We start from the raw sequence: 21,570 nt of genomic DNA, 5'->3' as shown, positions 1-21,570 counted from the left end.
TAGGAATATTAATAAAAATGGCCGGCTACATGTGTGGTGATCCCCTCATCCGAAGAGGAATTCGTATTTTCTGCATTAATAGATTTAGACCGTCCGATCGAGATCGAGATCCGCACTATAATTAAAGAGCCCCGTACGTCATAGGCGAAGGCCGAATTGACTCTGTTCTGAGTTAATGCAAAGGATACGCGTTCCCTCATCAGGACCCTTCCGCACTGTTTTTCCACATTATAATTACAATTCAGATTATTTTGATTTCTTCGGGAAACTACGTTTTGATGGGAAATTTCTTTCCCTCTCTTTCGCTGCATGAGGTAAACACTGCTCTATCAATATCTTTACCCACCTTGCGGTTCGTTTCAGCTTTGTTCTCCTCTCTCTAGCGCACGAAGATGCATGCTAGTATTGATTTGAGTGAAAACATTGCTATTTGTTTAATCTTGAAATGCATGCTATATTTTTCTCTTTATTTATATATTGTAAAAATACGGCTAATTTCTAAAGAAGCAATGGAGTTGGAAAGCTTCATACACGAAGCGATTGAAATAAATATTTTATTAAATTTTTTTAGTACCACATGTACAATCAAAAGGTATTATGTTCCGTGTGGGAGATTTAAGAAAAGTATACACAAATTAGCTGGGTGTCAAAAGAAAATCTTCCAATATCGATGAAACATGCTTCCTGAGACTAACAATTAACCACAGAATAATCCGCATCATAATGTGAAATACAAAAAAAAAATTGAGCGAACCTCCAGTATTTGACTATATGTCTATACCTATCCAAGTGCACCGACCTCTTATTGCTAGTTTCTAACATGGAGGCTACTACTTTGAACTACTAGAATGTTACTTGTACAGATCCTCTAGCTTCGGAAAAAAAGAAAAACTTCAACCAGACATTATTATCACTGAGCATGTAAAATCCACTCCAGTGGTGATAAATGTTGGAGCCTAGGAACCAGAAACAAATGGAATATGAGCCACCACCGAATCAGGCAATACAGGTAGGTGGAGATTTCGAGCCGCCAAATAGGTGATAATGCCAGCGGCATAACCAGCAAAGGCAAATCCACTCACCTGTTTTGAAAAGATCATACAAACAATTGTTAAGACTTAAGAGCTCAGTACCAAGGGTTACAGTACCAGGCTAGCCACATTTTCCGAAGTTTACCTTGTGAAGATACCAGAAGAAATCAATCTTTTCCATCCCCATGAAAGCAACACCAGCTGCTGATCCAATGATGAGCATGGATCCCCCCGTGCCTGCACAAAATGCAATCAACTGCCAGAATTCTGAGTCTTGCGGGAAGGAGGTGAGGTCGTACATGCCCATAGTTGCAGCGACTAATGGGACATTGTCTATAATTGCAGAGGCCACCCCAATTGCAGTTGCAATCAACTCAATGCTCGGGATATGTTGGTCCAAATAGTTTGCGAGTTCTCTTAACACACCAGCTGCCTCCAAACTACACGAAAGTGATAAAAGATAGCAACATCAACAAATTGGAAGAAAACCAAAATGCAAACCAGGCAAATTTGCAGGAGTCCTTGGGTAACTAAGAAATACAAGAAAAGCATGTCCTTTGTAATTCTCTTACAAGAAAACCCAACTTTATTGAGATATTTCAGCTTATATTTTAACACTTCTACTTTAAAACTTTGCCAAGGTGACTGAGTAATGAAAACCCGACAAACCATCCATTACATGGTTTACACCCTAAATTATCTTTAAAGGTAACCAAACCTTTTTTATCAAGGTTATTTTTCATTGATAAAGGCCATTGTCATTACTTACGAACTAAATCCTTTAATAACATGAAGTATGAAGCGTGTTACTGAAGGCCAGCTAACATAAAAAAGAAACTGTTTAAGCTTGCCAATATATTAAGGGTTCTCTTGCATATAGTGAAAATGGAGGGGGCTCTATTGCTACTCCCTGAAATCTACTTTATGCACAAATGAACAAAAAGAACAAATTAAACAGAAATATAATTGTACAGATAATTAATAAAAAAAATGGAATTAAAAAGAAAATCATACCTGCTGACAGAGAGTAGTATTCCTAAGAAGAAAAGCACCCCTTGCGTATCGATGCGTGATAGTGCTTGCGGGACTTTTAGTTTCTGTCTCTCAGATTCCCCGTAGTGGATTGCATCAGTCAGAATCCAGAGAACGCCGAGCCCCAACAAAATGCCGATGTAAGGAGGCAGCCCAGTCAGTGCTTTGAAAACCGGAACGAAAACCAGGGCACCCAATCCAACCCCAAAGACCAGCTTCCCCCGTGGGGCTATCTGCTCAGATGCAAGCAGCCCTGAACTCTTCTGGGAGGATCCATTCACTTCGCTATGTGGGAAACAGTTAGAGAGGAAGTGTCATATCAAAAAGACTCGATTATTTTATTGTCTTTGCAGCTAGGACCAGCAGAACCATCTATTGTTACAAATTGCACTGGACCATTAGACTGTTACATGTTAAAGGTATAGCCCATCAAAAGTTCGATAAAGAAACCCTCATAACATGCCTTTATGCCTGATGTTATTTGCATGCAGCAAAACGTTGGGTATTGCTCGAGAATGTCATATTATATTAGGCATAATTTGAAATATTATACATATAAAGTAGTTAAATAAACTCCGCCTGTGTAGTTTCTACAAAACTTGTCCCAAGCCAAGAAAAATGAGGGTTCGTGATAGGCTTGGCGAGACAGAGGTAAAAAAAAAACAGCTTCTTAATGGAAATGAAACCCTCACGAATTGGGCAGGAGTAGTACTAGGATGGGTGACCTCCTGGGAAGATGTGTTGCTGATTATGGTTGGGTTCATTTCTAGCCTACCCCAACTTGTTTGGGAATAAAGGCTTTGAAGAAAAAGATAAAGTAGTTAAATAATTAAACTAAGGACAATGATTTAGGTCTTATAAAGTGACAACCCTATCAGCACAGTGGATTTGGGTGTGTTTCAATTGGAAGCACAAGCATACATGAATACATGATACATGTAGAATTATCAGGAGTCATGACCACAGATGCATTGTTAAAGGAGTTCATGTAGTAGACCTGATATAAAATGACATCATCACTAATTAACTTGCAGACAATCTATAATGACTGGTCACAGTTTAGACTTTAGACAGTCAGCAGAAAACAAATAAAATCGATTAAAACTAACACAGAAACAAAACAAAACAAAATTACACAGGACAGCAATCCAATAGGTAAAACACTGACCAAAGTCAAACAAGAAAAGAAAATGTAAAAGTTAACAATTTAAGAAATTATGGAATCAAATTCTTCTACCCTTGAAATGATGTCATGTAGTAAACAGAATAAATTTGGGAAATGTAATCTAATGCGTATTAATATGCTTTGACATTAAGCATAATTAAAAGAATAGAATAATCACCTTGTAAGTGACATGAGAGATAGTGGCACAGCTAAAGAAATAACTGATGGAACAAAAAGGCCCTGCCACCATATATTGAAAAAGACACGTGTATTTATAATGTTCAAAGTATTCAGTTGAAATTTCTATTTTAGATAATGTAAAAGAAAAGTAAAACCGACCTTCATGATCTCCAAAGTAGAAATCTGACCATGGATCCAAAGCATGGTTGTGGTGACATCTCCAATAGGTGTCCATGCACCACCTGCATTTGCTGCTATTACTACGACAGCTCCTAACAACCTGCAAAAACAACACCCAATTATTAAAATCTAAAAATGGACAGGTTTCCCAAGTGTTACATAAAACAAGCTTCCACTTGCAATTGTACTGGATACTTTCTCGTGTTTGCAAAAGAGAGAAGGAAAAAGTTCCCAACATATCTCATGTTTGCAACAGACACCCAACTGTTAAGCAAGGTTAAGCCAAGCAAAAATTAACTAATCTTACTTTGCTAACTCAACTACAGCCTTCCAAACCAATTTACCCATATTGGACCAAACAAGTAAATGTGCTTCACTTGACTCCTAGTCCTTGGACATGGAAAAACTCATTTAGCACAAGTTTGACAAAATCATAACAACAAATTTTCTATTGTACAGATCTAAATTGGTAGTTGTTGTTGGGGTTTCTCCTTACCAAACAATGTGTGCGCTCTAAGAATAAATTCAACAAACGCCTCATGCGTACCAAAGAACACCCCCCACCCAGCCACCCACTACCACATGATATGACCAAAAGAAAACAAGAAAAATCACCGAATCAAGAACAACCACACAGACAAAACCGACTTCATTCCAATCATTCAGGAAACCACAATGCATGAGAAAATGGAAAGCAAAAGCAAGAAAATAAGGACAATCAAGAGAAATCACACTAGAGAGCAGCATTACCAAACCAATGATTATGTCATGCCTACTCCACTGGGAGGGAACAATTGATTGCTAGATAAAAGGAATCACTCAACCTCTCAAGCCCACAAACAAGCTCTCTCTCCTCACTAACAAGGTGTCCCTCTCGATTTATCTCCAGCATTAAGCATCCTTGCTAAGCCCACAAGGAAATGACTATGCCAAACAACAAAAGATGAAACAAGCTAAAAACCCACCAGCCTCTTGGTTGGTCCCACCAGCATGAAACACAGTCAAGCATGAGAAAACCAACCAGCTATTGACTCTTTAGTTGTTGGCTGATATTGGGCCTTAAATCACAAGAATTATTTGCAGTTGTATAAATCATGTTGGATTAGTTACGAGTTTAGGAAATGCTAATGTAATTTGAAAATTTGGTGCGGAACTTACAATAAACCCTAACAAAAGGTAAAAAAAATTGTACAAAATAACATACTTTCTATACTCGGATGGAGGCACCAACTTCCGTAATAAAGAGACCATTACAATAGTTGATGTCAGATTGTCAAGTACTGAGCTCAAGAAGAAAGTCACAAACCCAACCTGAAAAAAGATTCAACAAAGGCAAGTATATTACTCCATAGATTTCTAAAATATTATTAAGTATGAAAAGGGAAAGAAATATAACTAATGATGGAACCGTCAGGTCAGCATTGTTTCATTAAAACAAGATAATTTATAAATCAGGATTGGGTGCAGTACAACTACATGCCTGATCCATTGACCCCCCTGGGTGATGCAATGTCCATCACTTACTAAACTGCCGAAGTTGCATATATATGCATATATATTCTATTGTTTTCACCAGTAAACAAAAATTTTGTTACAAACATTGGGGCTAATAGAAAGCATTTTCATATGTCAATTATACTTCAGCAAAAACAAGTAGGTTTTCCATCCTGACACATTGACCCGATAGATTTCACCTTAAAACTGGTCAGGTGGGGGACACTTGACTAGTTGAGTCGGGAACAGTGATAAAAGGGAAACCTTTTCTGAGAGTTTTTTCAACATAAATTCACCAGATAAAACTTACTTACCACCCAAAGGAGGGTTCTAGGATTTCGAGTGGTTATATTATCGGTGACCAGCTTGAAACCCTGATGCGCATCTACAATTTCCACAATAGTCATGGCACCAAGCAAGAAGTACACAATTTCACTCACTTCTGCATTTGCCCTTGTCAGCTCAGTTACTGCTATCTCTGTTGATGGGGCCTGCACAATACACAATATCACTAATGGGCTATACCAGTCATTGAGTTTTATTACAAAGCTAATAAAATAAAACTAAGAGATTCACCCCGATGCTTCTGATAACCCACAGACAAACCGCCATCAACAAACCGACACCGCTTTTGTTGAATGCAAGAGACTCCTCGAAAATTATACCAGCATAACCAAGAACAAATACCAGCACCATAGCCACATTCTGCGCTCAGAGAAGAAAAAGAGTCAAGTTAAGATAAAAATAAGTATTGACTATTTATACTGCTGAGAAACTGTATTTTGATAATCAACTATTTTAATAGTAAAGTAGCTTGAGACCTGATTAGCAGCAACCCAGGAGTGATTTATAGCGGCAGTCCCAGCAAAGGCTAGGCCAAAGACAGCCATAGCCTTGAGGACATCAGTTTTGGGTTGATAATTGGCCTCAAAGTACTGGGAACTGACGTCATCCAGAGAGCACAAGGGGTCACAGTTTCCTGATTCATCCAATAACTGTTACAGGTTGCAGCCGCAAATACGTCTTGGTGTTAATTCGAGCAAAAAAAAAAAAAAAATGAGTAAATTCACTTTTGTTTATTCTACAAAATCAGTGCACGTCAACTTGGGATACAACATCTTAGTTCCCTTTGGCTTGTTTCTGTTCGTTTTGTCAAAATTTAATCCACTCGATTAAGGATAAATTTGTCAATTAGTTTCACTCTATAGGCTTCAGTTAACCAAGTTATGCACTGATGAAAAATTTAACAACTGCCTGATGTATAGAAACACGTTGTCCATACCGGTACCAGAAACCTGACCGGACCAATGTTATCAGCGTGATCTCTGCGAGTTTTATTTCTGGAATCAAGTGTTCAGGGCTTGGTTCAGATTTAGACATGAGATTAATAATCAATATAGGAGACGAGAAGAAAGAAAAATTACAGCCTAACTGGTAAACAAGCAGCAAATGCATACAGTATCAATATAGGATTTTGTTTTTTCAAACGGAAATAGTAGTCCATTGTTAATACGCAGCTTTAAGCCCTTAGCATATTATAATTTTAGTAAAACTTCAATCTGATAAAGAATAAAATATGAACCTCATTGTCACTAGGCTCGGTCTCAGGGTCGGGGTCAGGCGAAAATGAAGAGGTCTTCCGCTTCTCTTCCACTCGTGCAATAAAACCAATATCTCGCCATTGTCGAGAGCTCAACTTCTTCAGGGAAGGTGTTGGCAAGACCAGGGGGAGAGGACAGAGAAGCGATTGGCGCCGCCTCAAAGAGGAGGAGAGATTGTGTGATTTAAAGAAGGATTGAGAGGAAAGCAAGTGGCTGGAGAAAGCCATTACAGACGGAGGGAGAGAGTAAGAGGGGGGAACGAGGGTTCTCTGTCGGACACTCGGACTACGTGAGGTGGGGAGGCAGTGGCAGTGACATGATACGTTTACAAAGATGCCTCGGAAAAAAAAAAAACAAAGAAGGGGGAAATAAAAGAATGCATTTTATTGGGAAGGAAACTGATATCTTTTTTGTACGATGCCGTGGAGGGCTGCAAAAGAATCGAACCGAATTTAAACAGTTCAGTTTGCTTTGAATTAATTTCGAATTAATTTTTTTACGAATTTAATTTCGAATTTTTTACGAATTTTTTTATAACAAGAAAGAGTAATTATAGACTACGAAAGCGAGAGATGAAAGTCGTCTAGAGTTTTAGAACTGAAAACGATGATTACGACTTACGAGTTATGACTTATGGTTGAGTGGTCTTATATTTTAACTTTTAAGTCATTAACGGAAATCAATGATTTACGTTACTGTGAATTTTGAACTATAATAGTTCACGAACCTATTTCGAACAAATCAGGTCTAATTTGAATTTGATTTGAATTAATTTCGAACTATTTCGAATAGAATTTTTTACGAACTTTTTCGAATCAAACTTGAATCGAATCATGAACTACGAATTTTTTTTTGCAGCCCTACGTTGGTACATGTCTAAATTCAACTCTAATTCGCTTCAATTGTAAATATATTATGGTTAAAATGTTGTTAAAATATATTTACATTTAATTTGAAAATGTTTGATCGAAACTTCAATTAATTTTGACTTTATTTATTGAATATATAAAATTAATAAATAAGTTTTATTTTTATGTAAGTATATCCCGACATTTTTAAAAATACCATTTTCGGAAAATTAATAAATCAAAACACCCTTTTCAGAATTTTTTATTAAAAACAGCATGGCCGCTTCTGTAGAAAGCGGCCACATACAATCGGGCCGCTTTGGAGGGCAGCGGCCACTGGAAAACAGAAATTTTGCTTTTTTGCTCCTTTTTTTTTTTCTTTTTGGAAAACAGAATTTTTTTTTATTATTTTTATTTTTTGTATTAAAATATTAGAAATGTTGAATATATTTCTTTGAATATAGATGGAATGCAATATAATTTGATTTATTAGAAAGACTGCAACAAATAACCCGGATCAATATTTTTCAGGCCGGATTTTTCGCGACTGTAAGAAAAATTAATATATTTCTTTATGTGTTATTGGAAAAAAAATAAAAATGTTTAGATTCTGAGTTATTGATCCCGGTTCAAAAGTCACTTCTAGGTAATCCAGAAAATATTATGATCCTTCTAGTACATTTAATTTATAAAAAGTTGTATCTATTTTTGAAAAAAAATAAATACTTTAATTTATTTAATGATTGTTTTTAAAAAATAATTCTCAAAATAGATATAATTTTTTATAAATTAAATGTATTAGAAAGATCACAATATTTTCTGAATTATCTAGAAGTGACTTTTGAACCGGGATCAATAACTCAGAATCTAAACATTTTTATTTTTTTCCAATAACACATAAAGAAATATATTAATTTTTCTTACAGCCATGAAAAATCCGGTCTGAAAAATATTGATCCGGGTTATTTGTTGCAGTCTTTCTAATAAATCAAATTATATTGCATTCCATCTATATTCAAAGAAATATATTCAATATTTCTAATATTTTAATACAAAAAATAAAAAAATAAAAAAATTTCTGTTTTCAAAAAAAAAAAAAAAAAAAAGGAAAATTTCTGTTTTCCAGTGGCCGCTGCCCCCCAAAGCGGCCCGATTGTATGTGGCCGCTTTCCACAGAAGCGGCCATGCTGTTTTTAATAAAAAATTCCGAAAAGGGTGTTTTGGTTTATTAATTTTCCGAAAATGGTATTTTTAAAAATTTCGGAAGTATATCTGTTACTGTAAAACATTTATCCGTTCTAAACCAAACCAATATAACCTATATTATGTATAACGTTATGCTGCAGTGTATTTACAGTACGCTTGAGAATGTTTGTTAGCAAATTTTAGTCAATTTAATCACAGACCGAATCTCCTGCTAAAGGGTTCATTCAACTATTTATTTATAATTTGGAGGATCATAATTAAGTATCGAGAATATTTTATTTTAAGAAAACACAATTTATATTCTAATTATAAGTGTTCATATCATAAAAAGATAGTTGGATGAACTCTGTTAGGGGAATTTTTAAGCTTACATGTGAAGAGAAGATTCGGTTCCCGCGTTTGTAATGGTAAAAGTACCAAAACTCAGAAAACTGTAACTCATGTTTACGTATAAATCAATTAATACTTGAATTAATGCATATATTAATGCATAAAATTACGTTCTGATGCATTTATGTTGTGTTTATATTTATGTATTCATTTTTAACGTTGAAACAATATATTCAAATTGTTCAAAATTTATATTTTAAGGAGGGTTAAAATGCACCTTCCTTTTGTGCTCATAATGTGCATCCTTCCCTCGTAGCTTTATTTTCAAAGTTTAAATAGTCGATTCTTCCAACGTATTCTTCATATTAAAATGTACTTGGAGACCAAATTTTACATTTTTTTGAAATTTTTGACTATGTTTTCGGAATTTTTGAAAATCATTACTTTGTTGAATTTTTTATTCTTGTTTAGTTTAATCAAAAATTCTGAAAAAATAGTAAAAAAAATTTCAAAAAATGTAAAATTTGGTCTCCATGCACATTTTAATATGAAGAACACGTTGGAAGGTTCGAATCAACTATTTGAACTTCGAAAATGAAGATATGAGGAGAGAGTGTACGTTAGGAGCATAAAAAGAGGGTGCATTTTAATTCTCCTCTATTTTAAGATAGGTTAGAAATTCTTGTTTTTGAATGGTTCGGGATTTTTGAATTAACAGATTTTCTACATGTCCAAACAAACACTTTAATTTAAAATATATATATATATATATATATATATATATATATATATAATTTGGTCTCCAAGAAACGAATATGTAAATTTTAAATAAAACATGATCCTTATTTCATGAAATACGTTTGCCCTACTCAATTTATCTGTGTTATAACAAAACAAATAGTTAGTTTGAATTTTAATTGAGTAAAGTTAGTGCGTGTTATACTTCAAAATTTATCGAATTAATTTAAAACGACGAATTTAAACTGTTGAAATTGATCTACTTTATTAGCAATGAATGTATATATAAAATTTTAAAATTTATTTAGTACAAAGTTAAGCAGTAAAAAATTGAAGTTTTATAAGTTATTTTAATATATCTATTTTATTTTTTTTCTGACAGCTTCGTATGGTAATAAATAAATTTTAAATTTTCAAAATTTTATATATACGTACATCACTCATAAAGTAAATTAATCTTAACAATTTATATTTTTAACTCTAATAAATTTTGAAGTTATACCTGTCAAACTCTTTAGCTTTGATCATTTTAATCAGCCATGGCGATGCCGTGAAGCCCCTCACTCCCATACCTCGCACCTCCCAAGCCACTCTTTCCTCTGTATGTCCCTCCGTATGAATAGGTACTTCCGTCCAGTGGATCTGGTCATTGCTCTTTGATTCAGCATTCGTATAGTGGATTTGGCTGTCGTTTTCAGTGCTTTCACTTGGTGGATCTGCCTACCATATCGTCTCTTCATCCTGGGGTCCTTATTCTCCATGACAAGTGATTCGCTTCTTCTTCTCCTCTTTTCCCAGATTGTTTTTTTCGTCTCTGACAATAAAAGGATGGAAGAAGTGAGTTGTATATGTAGTTACTATATATGTTTGATGTTGTTATCTGTCTTGATTATTTGTGATGTGATATTTCTCCTTCTCCTCTCTCCTCTCTTTTACGATTTTATGTTTTCGAATTCTTTTTCTGACTCCCATATTACCATCTTTCTATTAGAATCTGCATATAGAAAACAATTATTTGACTTCTATCATTACAATTAAAAAAAAAATTGAATTGTACCCACAAAATATATATACATTTTGTACAGTTTTAATTTTATTTATAACTGAATATTTCAAAAGACATTTATTATCTTAATCTTATTTTACAACTTAGTGTTCTTGTAGTACGTATTTACAATATAGGACGCAATTTTTTTTCTTAACGAAATATACGGCTCCAATCTTTGTACCCAAAAAAAAAAAGAATTGTATTCATTTTAATCTCCCCGTACCAAACTTCTTTAAAACAAGTTTTAGCTTTCTAGTTTTCGAAGTCGGAGATTCAATGATCCAAGTCAAGTGAAAACAACAAAACCCCAACAAAATCTCGTCGTCCTGTCAGGCTATCTGTCAGTCACCATGGCGCGGCCCCAGGTATGTCTCGTCCTCTTCTCCCTGTACAGTCTCTTCCACATCCCCTCTCTGACAGCTAGCGGGGCCCACCCCGCCTACGCCGATCAACCCTCTTGCTCCGCCGTCTCTTCCGATTCAACCCCACTCCGAAGAGAAGAATTTGATGGAGGCAGAATTATTGATATCACCCACTTCTACCGCCCCGACATGCCCGCGTGGGAATCCACGGAGGGTGTCGGGCAGTTCCTCTGGCTGCCCAAATCCATGACCAACGGGTCGCTCGCCAACAACTCGGAGATGAAGCTGGGGGCGCACACCGGGACGCACGTCGATGCCCCTGGCCATGTCTTCCAGCACTATTTCGAGGCCGGCTTTGATGTCGACACCCTCGACCTCGCTGTGCTCAATGGTATGCTTTACTGTCTTCTATTAATTTTTCTCCAATTTGCGAACTAGAGATGCACATGTAAGCTTGCTAAGCGTGTTCTATTAATTTTGGCAGGTCCGGCGTTGCTAGTGGATGTTCCCAGAGATAGTAACATTACCGGTGCTTTGCTACTCCTGCTGTCCTTTTTCTATTTTTTTTTTTTTTCAACCGCTAAAGATATGTCTTAGTAGCTTTTTGGTAATAATGTATGTTTATCTTCAGCTGAAGTGATGAAAGCATTGAATATTCCACGAGGAGTTCGTCGGGTCCTTTTCAGAACACTAAACACTGATAAGTATGCCATTGTGCCTTGTTTATCTTCCTAATTTAACTCACATATTCAATGCACCTTTAACAATGTCATATAAGTTAAATTCACAAGAAATTATGGACATGTGAATACATAAATGGAAATTATATTCAGACTTGGAATTTCAATTTAAGTCGGGGCGTACAATTTTTTACTATATAATAGGCAACTAATGTGGAAGAAGGAATTTGACACAAGTTATGTTGGCTTCATGAGAGACGGTGCACAGTGGCTCGTGGATAATACTGATATTAAGCTTGTTGGTTAGTTTCAAATATCTTGTAATAGTTTTATATGTGTTAGCTAGAACTTGGTGATAAACTGCCTAAACTCTGGGACAGGTTTTAATATGATCTGTTTAGACTAAATCACTTAAGATAAGCACATCTAATACTCTTTTTTATATATTCTCTGGAATTGACCACTTGAATAACAAAGGCTTGGGGAACCCACCTGTCAATGACATCGAGCATGCTCTATTCCAGTGGATCTAAGAACCTGGACTTGAAATAGGCTAAATTTTGAATTATTGCAATCCTTGCCCTCATACCTTGACCCATATACCCTTGCGGCTCTGATTGTAACACCTTCTTACATACTCAGTGTCTCTTTTAATCATAATGTATCATTTAAATTCAATTTGTTAGTTCCAATTTGTCTAATTGTTTTTCTGTGAAGCTTCATTTCACAAGAAGGTAACAACATTTCTTGTTAATTTAAAATTTTATCTCTGTAATGATTTTCAGGAATTGACTACTTGTCAGTTGCAGCATTTGATGATCTCATCCCCTCACATCTAGTCTTTCTTGAAAGCCGGGTATATAATCTTCATAACTTTCCTTAATTTTGTTTTATGATTTTCAATTACTACCAGGCTAATAGAGAATAGGCTTCTTAGAAAGTGAAATTTGCAAGAAAAGCTCCCAACTTAACTAGTATTTGCCAAAAGAGCCCTTTGTTGTTGTAAAGGTTTTTACTAAAAGGGCCTCCAACTTTAGTATCCTTCAACGAGAGGAATATGTTTTAACAGTGCGGTGGCTACGAGACTACTAAAATATTTTATCGAAAATAGAAGTTTAGCTTTTCAGAGATCAACTGCTAATGTCTTGGCGTTGCCAATTGATAATTAGTTATTTTAATTTGAAGTTGTTCCATAAAATGACGGGTGGGAGATCATTTTATTTATGGGCATTGAGTTGTTGATTAACACATATTAGTAGAGGTCTTGAAAGGTTAACAAGTAACTGTTCTCCTCTCATATTAATCAACCAATTAATTTTGCTTTTGGACTCTTTTCTGCATGTAAGTGGATGGCCTGGGAGGTGCCTTATTGCAAGTTTTTCCTCTATAAAATAGGATTTGGTTGAATGCCCCCTGAAACTTTTTGTCATTTTTTGTTTATGGTGATCACATATTTCATGGTCATTGCATGGCAACGTCCTATTCAAAGTCTACTTCGAGCAGTAGTTCAACCATACAGTTGCAACTAATTGAAACAAGCTGCAAAAGGACTCCTACATTGTTTTTTTTTTTTTCAAACAAGTCCTGTGGGAGTCTTGTACATGACATTTCAATCGTAGGCAGTCAATTCTGGTACTAATAAACCTAATTGACATGCTTGGTTTTTACTGCATTATTTTCTTCAAGTTAATTGTACATGGGTGGATCTAAAGCCAATCAAAAGGTGGCTAAGCCACCCCTAGATTTTAAAATTTTAGTTATATATACTATTAATTAAATTTTATTTTTCTAAAATATTTTATATAGTTTAACCCCCTCATAAATTATCGCATGTTCACTTGTAATCTAGTGGTGAAAGTTTATGTTGTGTTGGGAAGAGCTTGAGTTCAATTCCCACTAGCCACAATTTGTATATTTTAATTTTTAGCCTCCCCTATTAAGATTTTCTAGTTCTGCCCCTGATTGTACATCAGACTGTTTTCTGACTTACTGTTGGCTCTTGTGTTTGCTAATTAAGTGACCTGAAACACGATGCATTTGGCACTTTCTTTTCCTTTGTTGTAGGAAATTATACTGGTAGAAGGCCTGAAACTTGAAAATGTCAAACCTGGAATATACTCCTTGCATTGCTTGCCTCTCAGACTGCGCGGTGCTGAAGGTTCCCCAATCAGGTGTATTGTTATTGATTAACAAAGTTTCCTTTTGGAATCAGTGATGTCGAAAAGAGTTCCACCACGGGATCCTCTGCAGGACACTGGTGACTGCATGAATTATTATTCTGTATCTCATGATTTAGTATGGAGCCTCTTAGAAACTGGTAAATCCCTGTAGAACAACGTGATTTTGTGATACTGCCGAATTTACTATCCTACTGTTAGACTGTCAGTTGAGCAGCATATGGTAATGCAACTAATATAAATGCTGTCAGCATAATTATTATTATATTAGTAACAATGTACATGTAGATTAATAATTTGTCATGGCAACATCTGATTTTTATGTCAAAATTACTATGATACAAATGAGATCGTGATCTTTCTTAATTGAGGCCATTAACAGTGCTGGGCGAATAGTATTTTTGCGACCAAATTTTTTTCTTAGGATCTTCCAAAATAAAAATAAAAACTCAAAGGCCGCCTTTTTGGGAAAATTCAAGAATTACTAGGTCCGCAGATATTATTTGTGGATGTCGTGAAATCAATATCTGCGTATATCGGTTTGGTTGCGCATATAAAAATACAAAATAGAGTGAAACTCTTCAGTATGACATTATCAGTGATCATTGTAAGGAAACTGATAGCCACTATCGGTTATTTCAAAAAAAAAGACATTATCAGTGATCAAAGACAAGCTAGCATGTGATATGCTTATAAAGAGAATTTGGTGAACGTAATTTTAAAAGTCTATTGGATGGTTTTTAAAACATATTTACTTTATGAGTGCTTGTACATACAAGGGTGTGTTTTGATCACTAAAAAATAGAGTTATTCTTGAGTTAGTTTCACTATTTTCAAATCTTAGTGATCTAAACATAAATTATCAAATTGGATTCTCAAGAATAGCTCTATTCTACTAACCTATAGAAATGGTGGGTTAATAAGAATAGAGATAGTGGAGTTAGTGATATTAATAAAATATATTTGATTCTTTTCAATTATAGTTAGTTTAACTTTTAAATTAATATTAAATAAAATATTTAATGAGGAGAGTTCAAATGCCTTTATTTTTTGTGCCTCCATTATTCCTCAATTTTTAAAAACTTAAGAACTAAAAATTTAAAACTTAAAAGTCAAAATAAAACCGTTGGATATGATCTACATCATTTTATCTATGCACATGTGAAATATTACGGCATTTCAACTTTGTTTTGGTTGTCATCAAGAGATTGTAAAAAAAATGTACTAATGTGAATAATTTCTAGATGTTGATTTTTCAACTTATTAATTCGCATAAAAACAAAATTGAAATGTGATAATATTTTATGAGCATATAGAGAAAATAACATAGATCACATCTAACGGTTTTATTTTGACATTTATAATTAAAATTTTGAGTTATTTAAGTTTTTTAAAATGGAGGCATGATGGAGCACAAAAAATGGAGGTATTTGAACCCTCCTCATATTTAATTAGTATTAAATATAGTATAATATTAGATTAGATTACTATTAAATAAAATATTAGTTTAAATAATATTAAATGTAATATAATATTAATTTAAAATATAGATTAGTATTAAATAAATATAATATCAAACTAGATTAATATTAAATAAAATGTTAAATTAAATATCACATTTTAGTTATTTAAATATTAAATAAAATATAATATTAGTTTAAATATTAGATTAGTATTAAAAATATTAAATTAAATACAATATTAGTTTAATATTAAATGTAATATAATATTAATTTGAATATTAAATTAGTATTAAATAACTATAATATCAAATTAGATTAATATTAGATGAAATGTTAGATTAAATGTAATATAATAATAATTTAAATATTTAATATAATATAATATAATATTAGCGTAAATGTTAAGTGTTGAATGTAGTATAATATTGGTTTAAATATTAAATCAATATTAAATAAATATAATATCTAATTAGATTAAACATTATTAAAGAAAGTATTATATTAAATATAATATAATATTAATTTAAATATTAAATGTAATATAATATTACTTTAAATATTAGATTATAATCAAATTAAATATTAAATTAAATATAAAATAATATTAGTTTAAATATTAAATATAATATAATATTAATTTAATGCTAAATGTAATACAATATTATTTTAAATATTAGATTAGCATTAAATAAATATTATATTAAATATAATATAATATTAGTTTAAATATTAAATAAGTACTAAATAAAATACTAAATTTGCATTAAATAAATAAAATGTCAGATTAAATTAGATTAGTATTAAATAAAATATTACATTAGTATTAGACAATATTAGTTTAAATGTAATATAATATTAGTTTAAATGTTAATTGTAATATAATATTAGTTTAAATATTAAATGTGATATAATATTAGTTGAAAATATTAGATTAGTTTAATCACTATTTTATTCATTCCCTCCATTGCTATTTCAAACATACAATCCAAACGACATTTTTACTAATTCGAATAGTTCAAAGTTAGTGCTATTCTCAAACCACTCGGGTTAGCACTATTCTCAACCACTAATCCAAAAATCGCTATTCTTGCAGCAATCCTTGTACGATCCAAATGCAACCAAAATTTTGAAAATTTCGAATTCATTTAGTACATTGTCAAGTGGTAAAAAAATAATAATGAAAAATGAATACATAAAACGACGTATAAGATAACCTATAAAAAAATCATTATTTTGACTGCTTTATTTTATATTAAATAAATTCAAAAATTTCAAAATTTTATATGTACATGCATCATTCATGAAATATATTGGTTTCAACAGTTTGAATTCATCGTTTGAAATCTATCATATATTTTTTTGAAATTGTGCTCACCAAATTCTCTTGGTAAGCGCAACACACGCTCAATTTGCTCACAAAATAATGTGCATATTGTTTTTCAGGACATATATCTAACAGTCAGGTGTTGGACAGTGAGCCCACAACTTTACGGTCTATATTAACTTCCAGCCGGGTCTAACTCAACCCGATGCCTCTTTGACTATAGAGGGTCCCCTCGAAGGTTCATGCAAAGTTAAACAAACGGTATGGATCTACAAATTCCAAAAGATTCCCTTGTTTGGTACCGTGGATGATCCGAATTCTTGTTTTTCATCCCTTGCCCAATTCTTGCATTGTAACCTATAAATTTGACACTAATCCCAGAATGTGTTGTTTCGAGCATTTCTAATAGCTTGCAATTTTTTTTGAAAAAAGTCTAATGTCCGTTTCATTAATCTGAAACTTGTAACTAATAGCTTGCAAATTGAATTGCAAAATTTTGGTTGGCATTTTCCAAACACTCTTGGCACTTTTAGTTTCACTTTTATGGATGCAGTGCAATTGCAAATTTTAAAAGATTTCACTAAATCTGATTAGTAATTGTTTTCGTTTTCACTTTCACTCTCTCATAGTCAATTAAATTCACTGACCTGACAATAAAAACAATTTCTAATCAATTGCATGTATGTAGGAGTTGTGAAATTAATTTCTTTACTCTTTGACAGTTGTTTGAAATTGCTAAACAATTTCATATATGGAGATGCTTTAATTGTACGTCGAGTCATTCAAACTTGTGCGATCTCAGTACGAATATGACGTGTTGTGTGAATCCAAAAGTGAAGGTCATTAAGGCCTGTTCGGCTGCACAGTGGGAATGAGAATAGAAATAGAAATAAGAAATTTTTGAACTGAAATTTACTGTTTACGTGAGAAAAAAAAATTCAGTCTAGAGTGAATTTTATTTTTTCCACGTGAACAGTATTTTGTGGAAAACAGCCGAACAGGCCCTAAGAGTACGTAAAGGGAGAATCTGCATCCTCTGCGTTAACGTATCATTTCAGTTAATTTTTAAACTCAGGATTCAAACCAATTCGACACACACCTATAATGCACAGGGCCTTTAATATTAGTGCAAATCTAAATCAAATGATCCAGATATTAACTCAAAATTTGAGTTAATGCAGAGGATACAAATTCGTAAAGGGAGGGGACGACAAAGGATAAACGCCTCTCTGTACTTCGATTTGGGGAAATAAATCTACTGTTATTCCAGAGGAATAACAAGAATCTATTATTCTGATTTCAACCATTGATCTTCATAGAGATTCGTGCATAAAAATATTCTTTCTTGAGATTCGCATATGAAAAAATTTGAGTGGTTGAGATCAGAATAACACTTTTCTGTTATTCCTTTAGAATAACAACAGATTTATCTCACTCCTTTCCTTCTCACTTCTAGAGTATGGCTTAAGCCTCCATGTGGTGGATTTGGGTATTTTCTCTATAGGTCGCTTTCAGCTAAATTTATGCAAGTTGTACTTGTATTAACACAGCTGTAAGGGCATTTATGAGGATAATCACACTTATCCGACAATATATATATATTTTTTTCAGTTATTAAAGTTGTGTTTAACATGGCAACATCTGACAAGATCTTTGAGTTAAAAAACTAACATGATAACTCCAGATCCAAAATTAATATTAGTTTCTGTATTGTTATTTATAGTTTTGAAAGCAGCGTTTCCTATGGTAATCGAGTTTTTGACTCGCTGGTATGATACCAGTGGTATCTCACATTCTCAATGACAATCCAAATTCAGTTCGCTCATTTTCTTTGAAAAAAAAAAGCGTCTTCCTGACTTCCTGTTCTCTTTTTTTCTCTCTTTCCTTCCAGTGAAAAAAAAAGAAGAAAAAATGGAAACGACTTTTCTTTGCTTTGGTCAAAGTCAAAAGGTACAACCACTTTCAAAGACGAACAATAAGATCAGGACAATACTCACCCCGTAGAATTCGTATCCTCTTGAATAAAATATAGATTGTGTTCTTATGGCGTAATTGAAATTAGCTGGATTTCCTCAAAAAAAAAAAAAAAAAATTGCTGGACAAAATATAGATTGTCTTCATACTGAATAAAAATCTTTTTAATTTCAAGAAATCAAGGACAATAGCTAGCCTTGGCACAGAATCGATGAGATATAAGAGCTTGCAACAGAGTTCTAGTACCCGCCCAATCTTTCCAGTGCTAACTCCAACATCACAACCGGCTTGCCGGTGCTGGCACAAATCCCAGACTCTCTGTTGTAACTGGCTTAAACACCCTCTGAACATCCTGCTCCATCACCTCTGCCAACCTCGGCCACAGCCGTGCACTAACAAACCATGAACCATCTTTTCTCGGGTTCTTAAAAATAGTGAAGGCAGCAGATCCAAGCCGGCCCGGCCTCACCCAGGGCAATGTCATGACAGGGGAACCAAACCCAAAATCCAATTCAAGCTGAAATGGCAGAAATGAACTAATCACAATAGTCGGGGCTCCTAATCCTACCCCTACTATCTCGGTCCATTTACCAGCAGCTTTATGTTCTTCCATCCAATCCACCAGTTGCTCGAACCGTTCTTCACATGATACTTCTTCTATTGCCTCCTTCGCCAAACCCGCCCCATATGCCAATGACTGTTTCTTAATTTCATCCACACGCGCTTCTCTCGAAGCGTAGCTTATGACATTACCTAGGTAACCTTGTATGGCTTCCTTGTACTTGGGGCCTAGCCTTTTTCTCCCATCGACAAGCCATGCCAGCCGACAAGTGGTATCCAATTCACCTGTAGCAGTTGCAAGCAGCTTCCACAGATACGCTGACATGGCTTCGAGCCTTGTTGCCCTAACATGCCCACTTGCACACGCACGGATCCTGTCTATATCAGTAGCCTCAACCCGGTAATTTTTTCTTAGGAGACACGTGCCACTAAGAACATTGATCAATGCATTTGGTTTGTATAGTGTGAATTCTTCATTTAAAGAAGGGTTATACCGTGGCGGTGACCGCGGAACAAATACAGATCTCTCATGGTTACGGGCCTGCAACAGTGTACCGGTACGTATAAACTCGGACCAAGCATTTGGTAAGGCGGTTAGACCATGACCGTCCAGGAGTAAATGACTGGTGCTCCATGAGAGAGAGAACCCGCCACAGGCGAACCGCACCAGCTGGAGAGAAAGCGCAAGATCAGCGGCGAATGGGAGTTGTATGAGGTTGAACGATCGATTCACATCTCCAAAATCAATGCTAGAAAGTGTTGTTTCAGTCTCTGCAACAACGAATTCAGCACCAGAATTGTTGCAAATAAGATTAGGAAGGTTAGTTACAGGGTCGGGTTCGATACGGCCGGCAAAAGGGTAGAAGTGGTTGAGGAAGCCGGGCAGGTTGGTTTGGATGGTGGATGTGATGGTTTCAAATTGAGAAGAGGAAGAGGGGTAGATGGAGATGAGAGAAACCTGAAAGTGGCCAAAGATGAGGTCCAGGTTAGAAATAGTGGTTTTAGGTGGAGACGGTGGTGGATTTGATGCTTTTATTAAGCTTCTTCTTTTAACATTTATGGGGATCGTGCCTTTATGATAGCTTTTCATTGTTTACTTGAGCAAGACTTGAGACGTGAGCGGAGAGAGAGAGAGAGAGAGAGAGAGAGAGAGACGAGGGAACTTCTAAGATTTATCATATCCATGATTCTCCTAGCACGCCATCTGTTGTCTGCGCCTCTGCGGCTTAGGTAGTCCAGTAACGCACCTGTCAGAAAAAGAATATGGAACAATTAAGAGGCAGTGATCAAATTGAATACGATATATTTTTATATAAATAATTATATGAATTCCCTAATTTCATTCTCTATCATTTTTCCTTCTCTTAAACAGATTTTAGAATTTTTATTTTTATTTTTTAATATCATCTACATTTCTCACAATTTATGAGAAATTTTGTAAATCTAAAACCACAAATATATTCTACGCAATTTTATATTTCAAATGAGATCTATAATGACATACTTTCAGATTCATCGTCACACAAGTATTTTATACCTCGTCATGTAAGTATTTATACCTATACTTGCAAGTATATATCTCCAATCGTGGATCCCGCATCTCCGCATGTCCCCATCATCCCCCCATCTCTTAAACAGATTTTAACTTCCATAAACTAACTTAACTAATTAGTTCAATTAAATTTATTCAAAACACTGTGGTCTTTCGAGTTTAATTAAATTCATAGGTATAAATATTTGGAAGATAATAAATTAATACTTGCAAACTAAGATATTAATACTTGCATGTCTAACTTGGTATGATTATATGGGGGGACCACTCAAACTACACGGGGAGAAGAATCATACACGTTTTTAAAGTTTTTTTTTCTTCTTTTAATGTTGTCCACATTTCTCACGATCTATGAGGAATTTTGTAAATCTAAAACCACGAACGTATTCTATGCAATTTTATCTTTCAAATGAGATCCATGATGACATACTTTCGGGCTCATCGTCACACAAGTATTTATACCTCATTGTGCAAGTATATATACCTATACTTATAAGTATTTATCCCCAACCGTGGATCCCGCATCTCCGCATCAACATTTCCCAATCGTCCCTGCGTCAACCTTTCTCTAACAAAAATAGTTGACCACATAGGTATAAATACTTCAGTGCATAGGTATAAATA

General features: G+C 34.3%; 3 protein-coding genes across 4 annotated transcripts; 1 reads left to right on the top strand and 2 right to left on the bottom strand.

Moving 5' to 3' along the window:
- Positions 1–627: 627 nt before the first annotated feature.
- Positions 628–7,081, bottom strand: NHD1 (sodium:hydrogen antiporter 1). Of its 2 annotated transcripts, none has more exons than XM_078314676.1 (10): positions 6,665–7,081; positions 5,904–6,077; positions 5,659–5,787; positions 5,397–5,573; positions 4,793–4,899; positions 3,568–3,688; positions 3,407–3,468; positions 2,046–2,348; positions 1,177–1,471; positions 628–1,082 (listed from the first exon to the last, which is right to left on the bottom strand). In XM_078314676.1, exons 1-10 carry the CDS (start codon positions 6,908–6,910, stop codon positions 957–959), a joined length of 1,740 nt encoding a protein of 579 aa, XP_078170802.1. In that variant the 5' UTR covers positions 6,911–7,081; the 3' UTR covers positions 628–956. The 2 variants fall into 2 exon arrangements, with proteins under 2 accessions (XP_078170802.1, XP_078170803.1); XM_078314677.1 differs by having other exon boundaries at positions 5,904–6,061; positions 6,665–7,023.
- A 4,032-nt stretch (positions 7,082–11,113) lies between these two features.
- Positions 11,114–14,402, top strand: LOC144565048 (Cyclase family protein). The gene is made up of 6 exons (XM_078314678.1): positions 11,114–11,606; positions 11,700–11,744; positions 11,847–11,919; positions 12,100–12,197; positions 12,681–12,751; positions 13,960–14,402. The coding sequence occupies exons 1-6, from the start codon at positions 11,204–11,206 to the stop codon at positions 14,083–14,085; spliced, it is 816 nt and encodes a 271-aa protein (XP_078170804.1). The 5' UTR covers positions 11,114–11,203; the 3' UTR covers positions 14,086–14,402.
- A 4,551-nt stretch (positions 14,403–18,953) lies between these two features.
- On the bottom strand, positions 18,954–20,546 carry LOC144565425 (coniferyl alcohol acyltransferase-like). Its single transcript, XM_078315178.1, has one exon. The coding sequence runs from the start codon at positions 20,482–20,484 to the stop codon at positions 19,111–19,113; it is 1,374 nt and encodes a 457-aa protein (XP_078171304.1). The 5' UTR covers positions 20,485–20,546; the 3' UTR covers positions 18,954–19,110.
- Positions 20,547–21,570: the final 1,024 nt, after the last annotated feature.

This window comes from Carex rostrata, chromosome 14, assembly GCF_964058835.1.
Source record: "Carex rostrata chromosome 14, lpCarRost1.2, whole genome shotgun sequence".
Classification (NCBI taxonomy): domain Eukaryota; kingdom Viridiplantae; phylum Streptophyta; class Magnoliopsida; order Poales; family Cyperaceae; genus Carex; species Carex rostrata.
The sequence above is the reverse complement of the archived record's forward strand: the minus strand, read 5'-3'. Positions and strand labels throughout refer to the sequence as shown.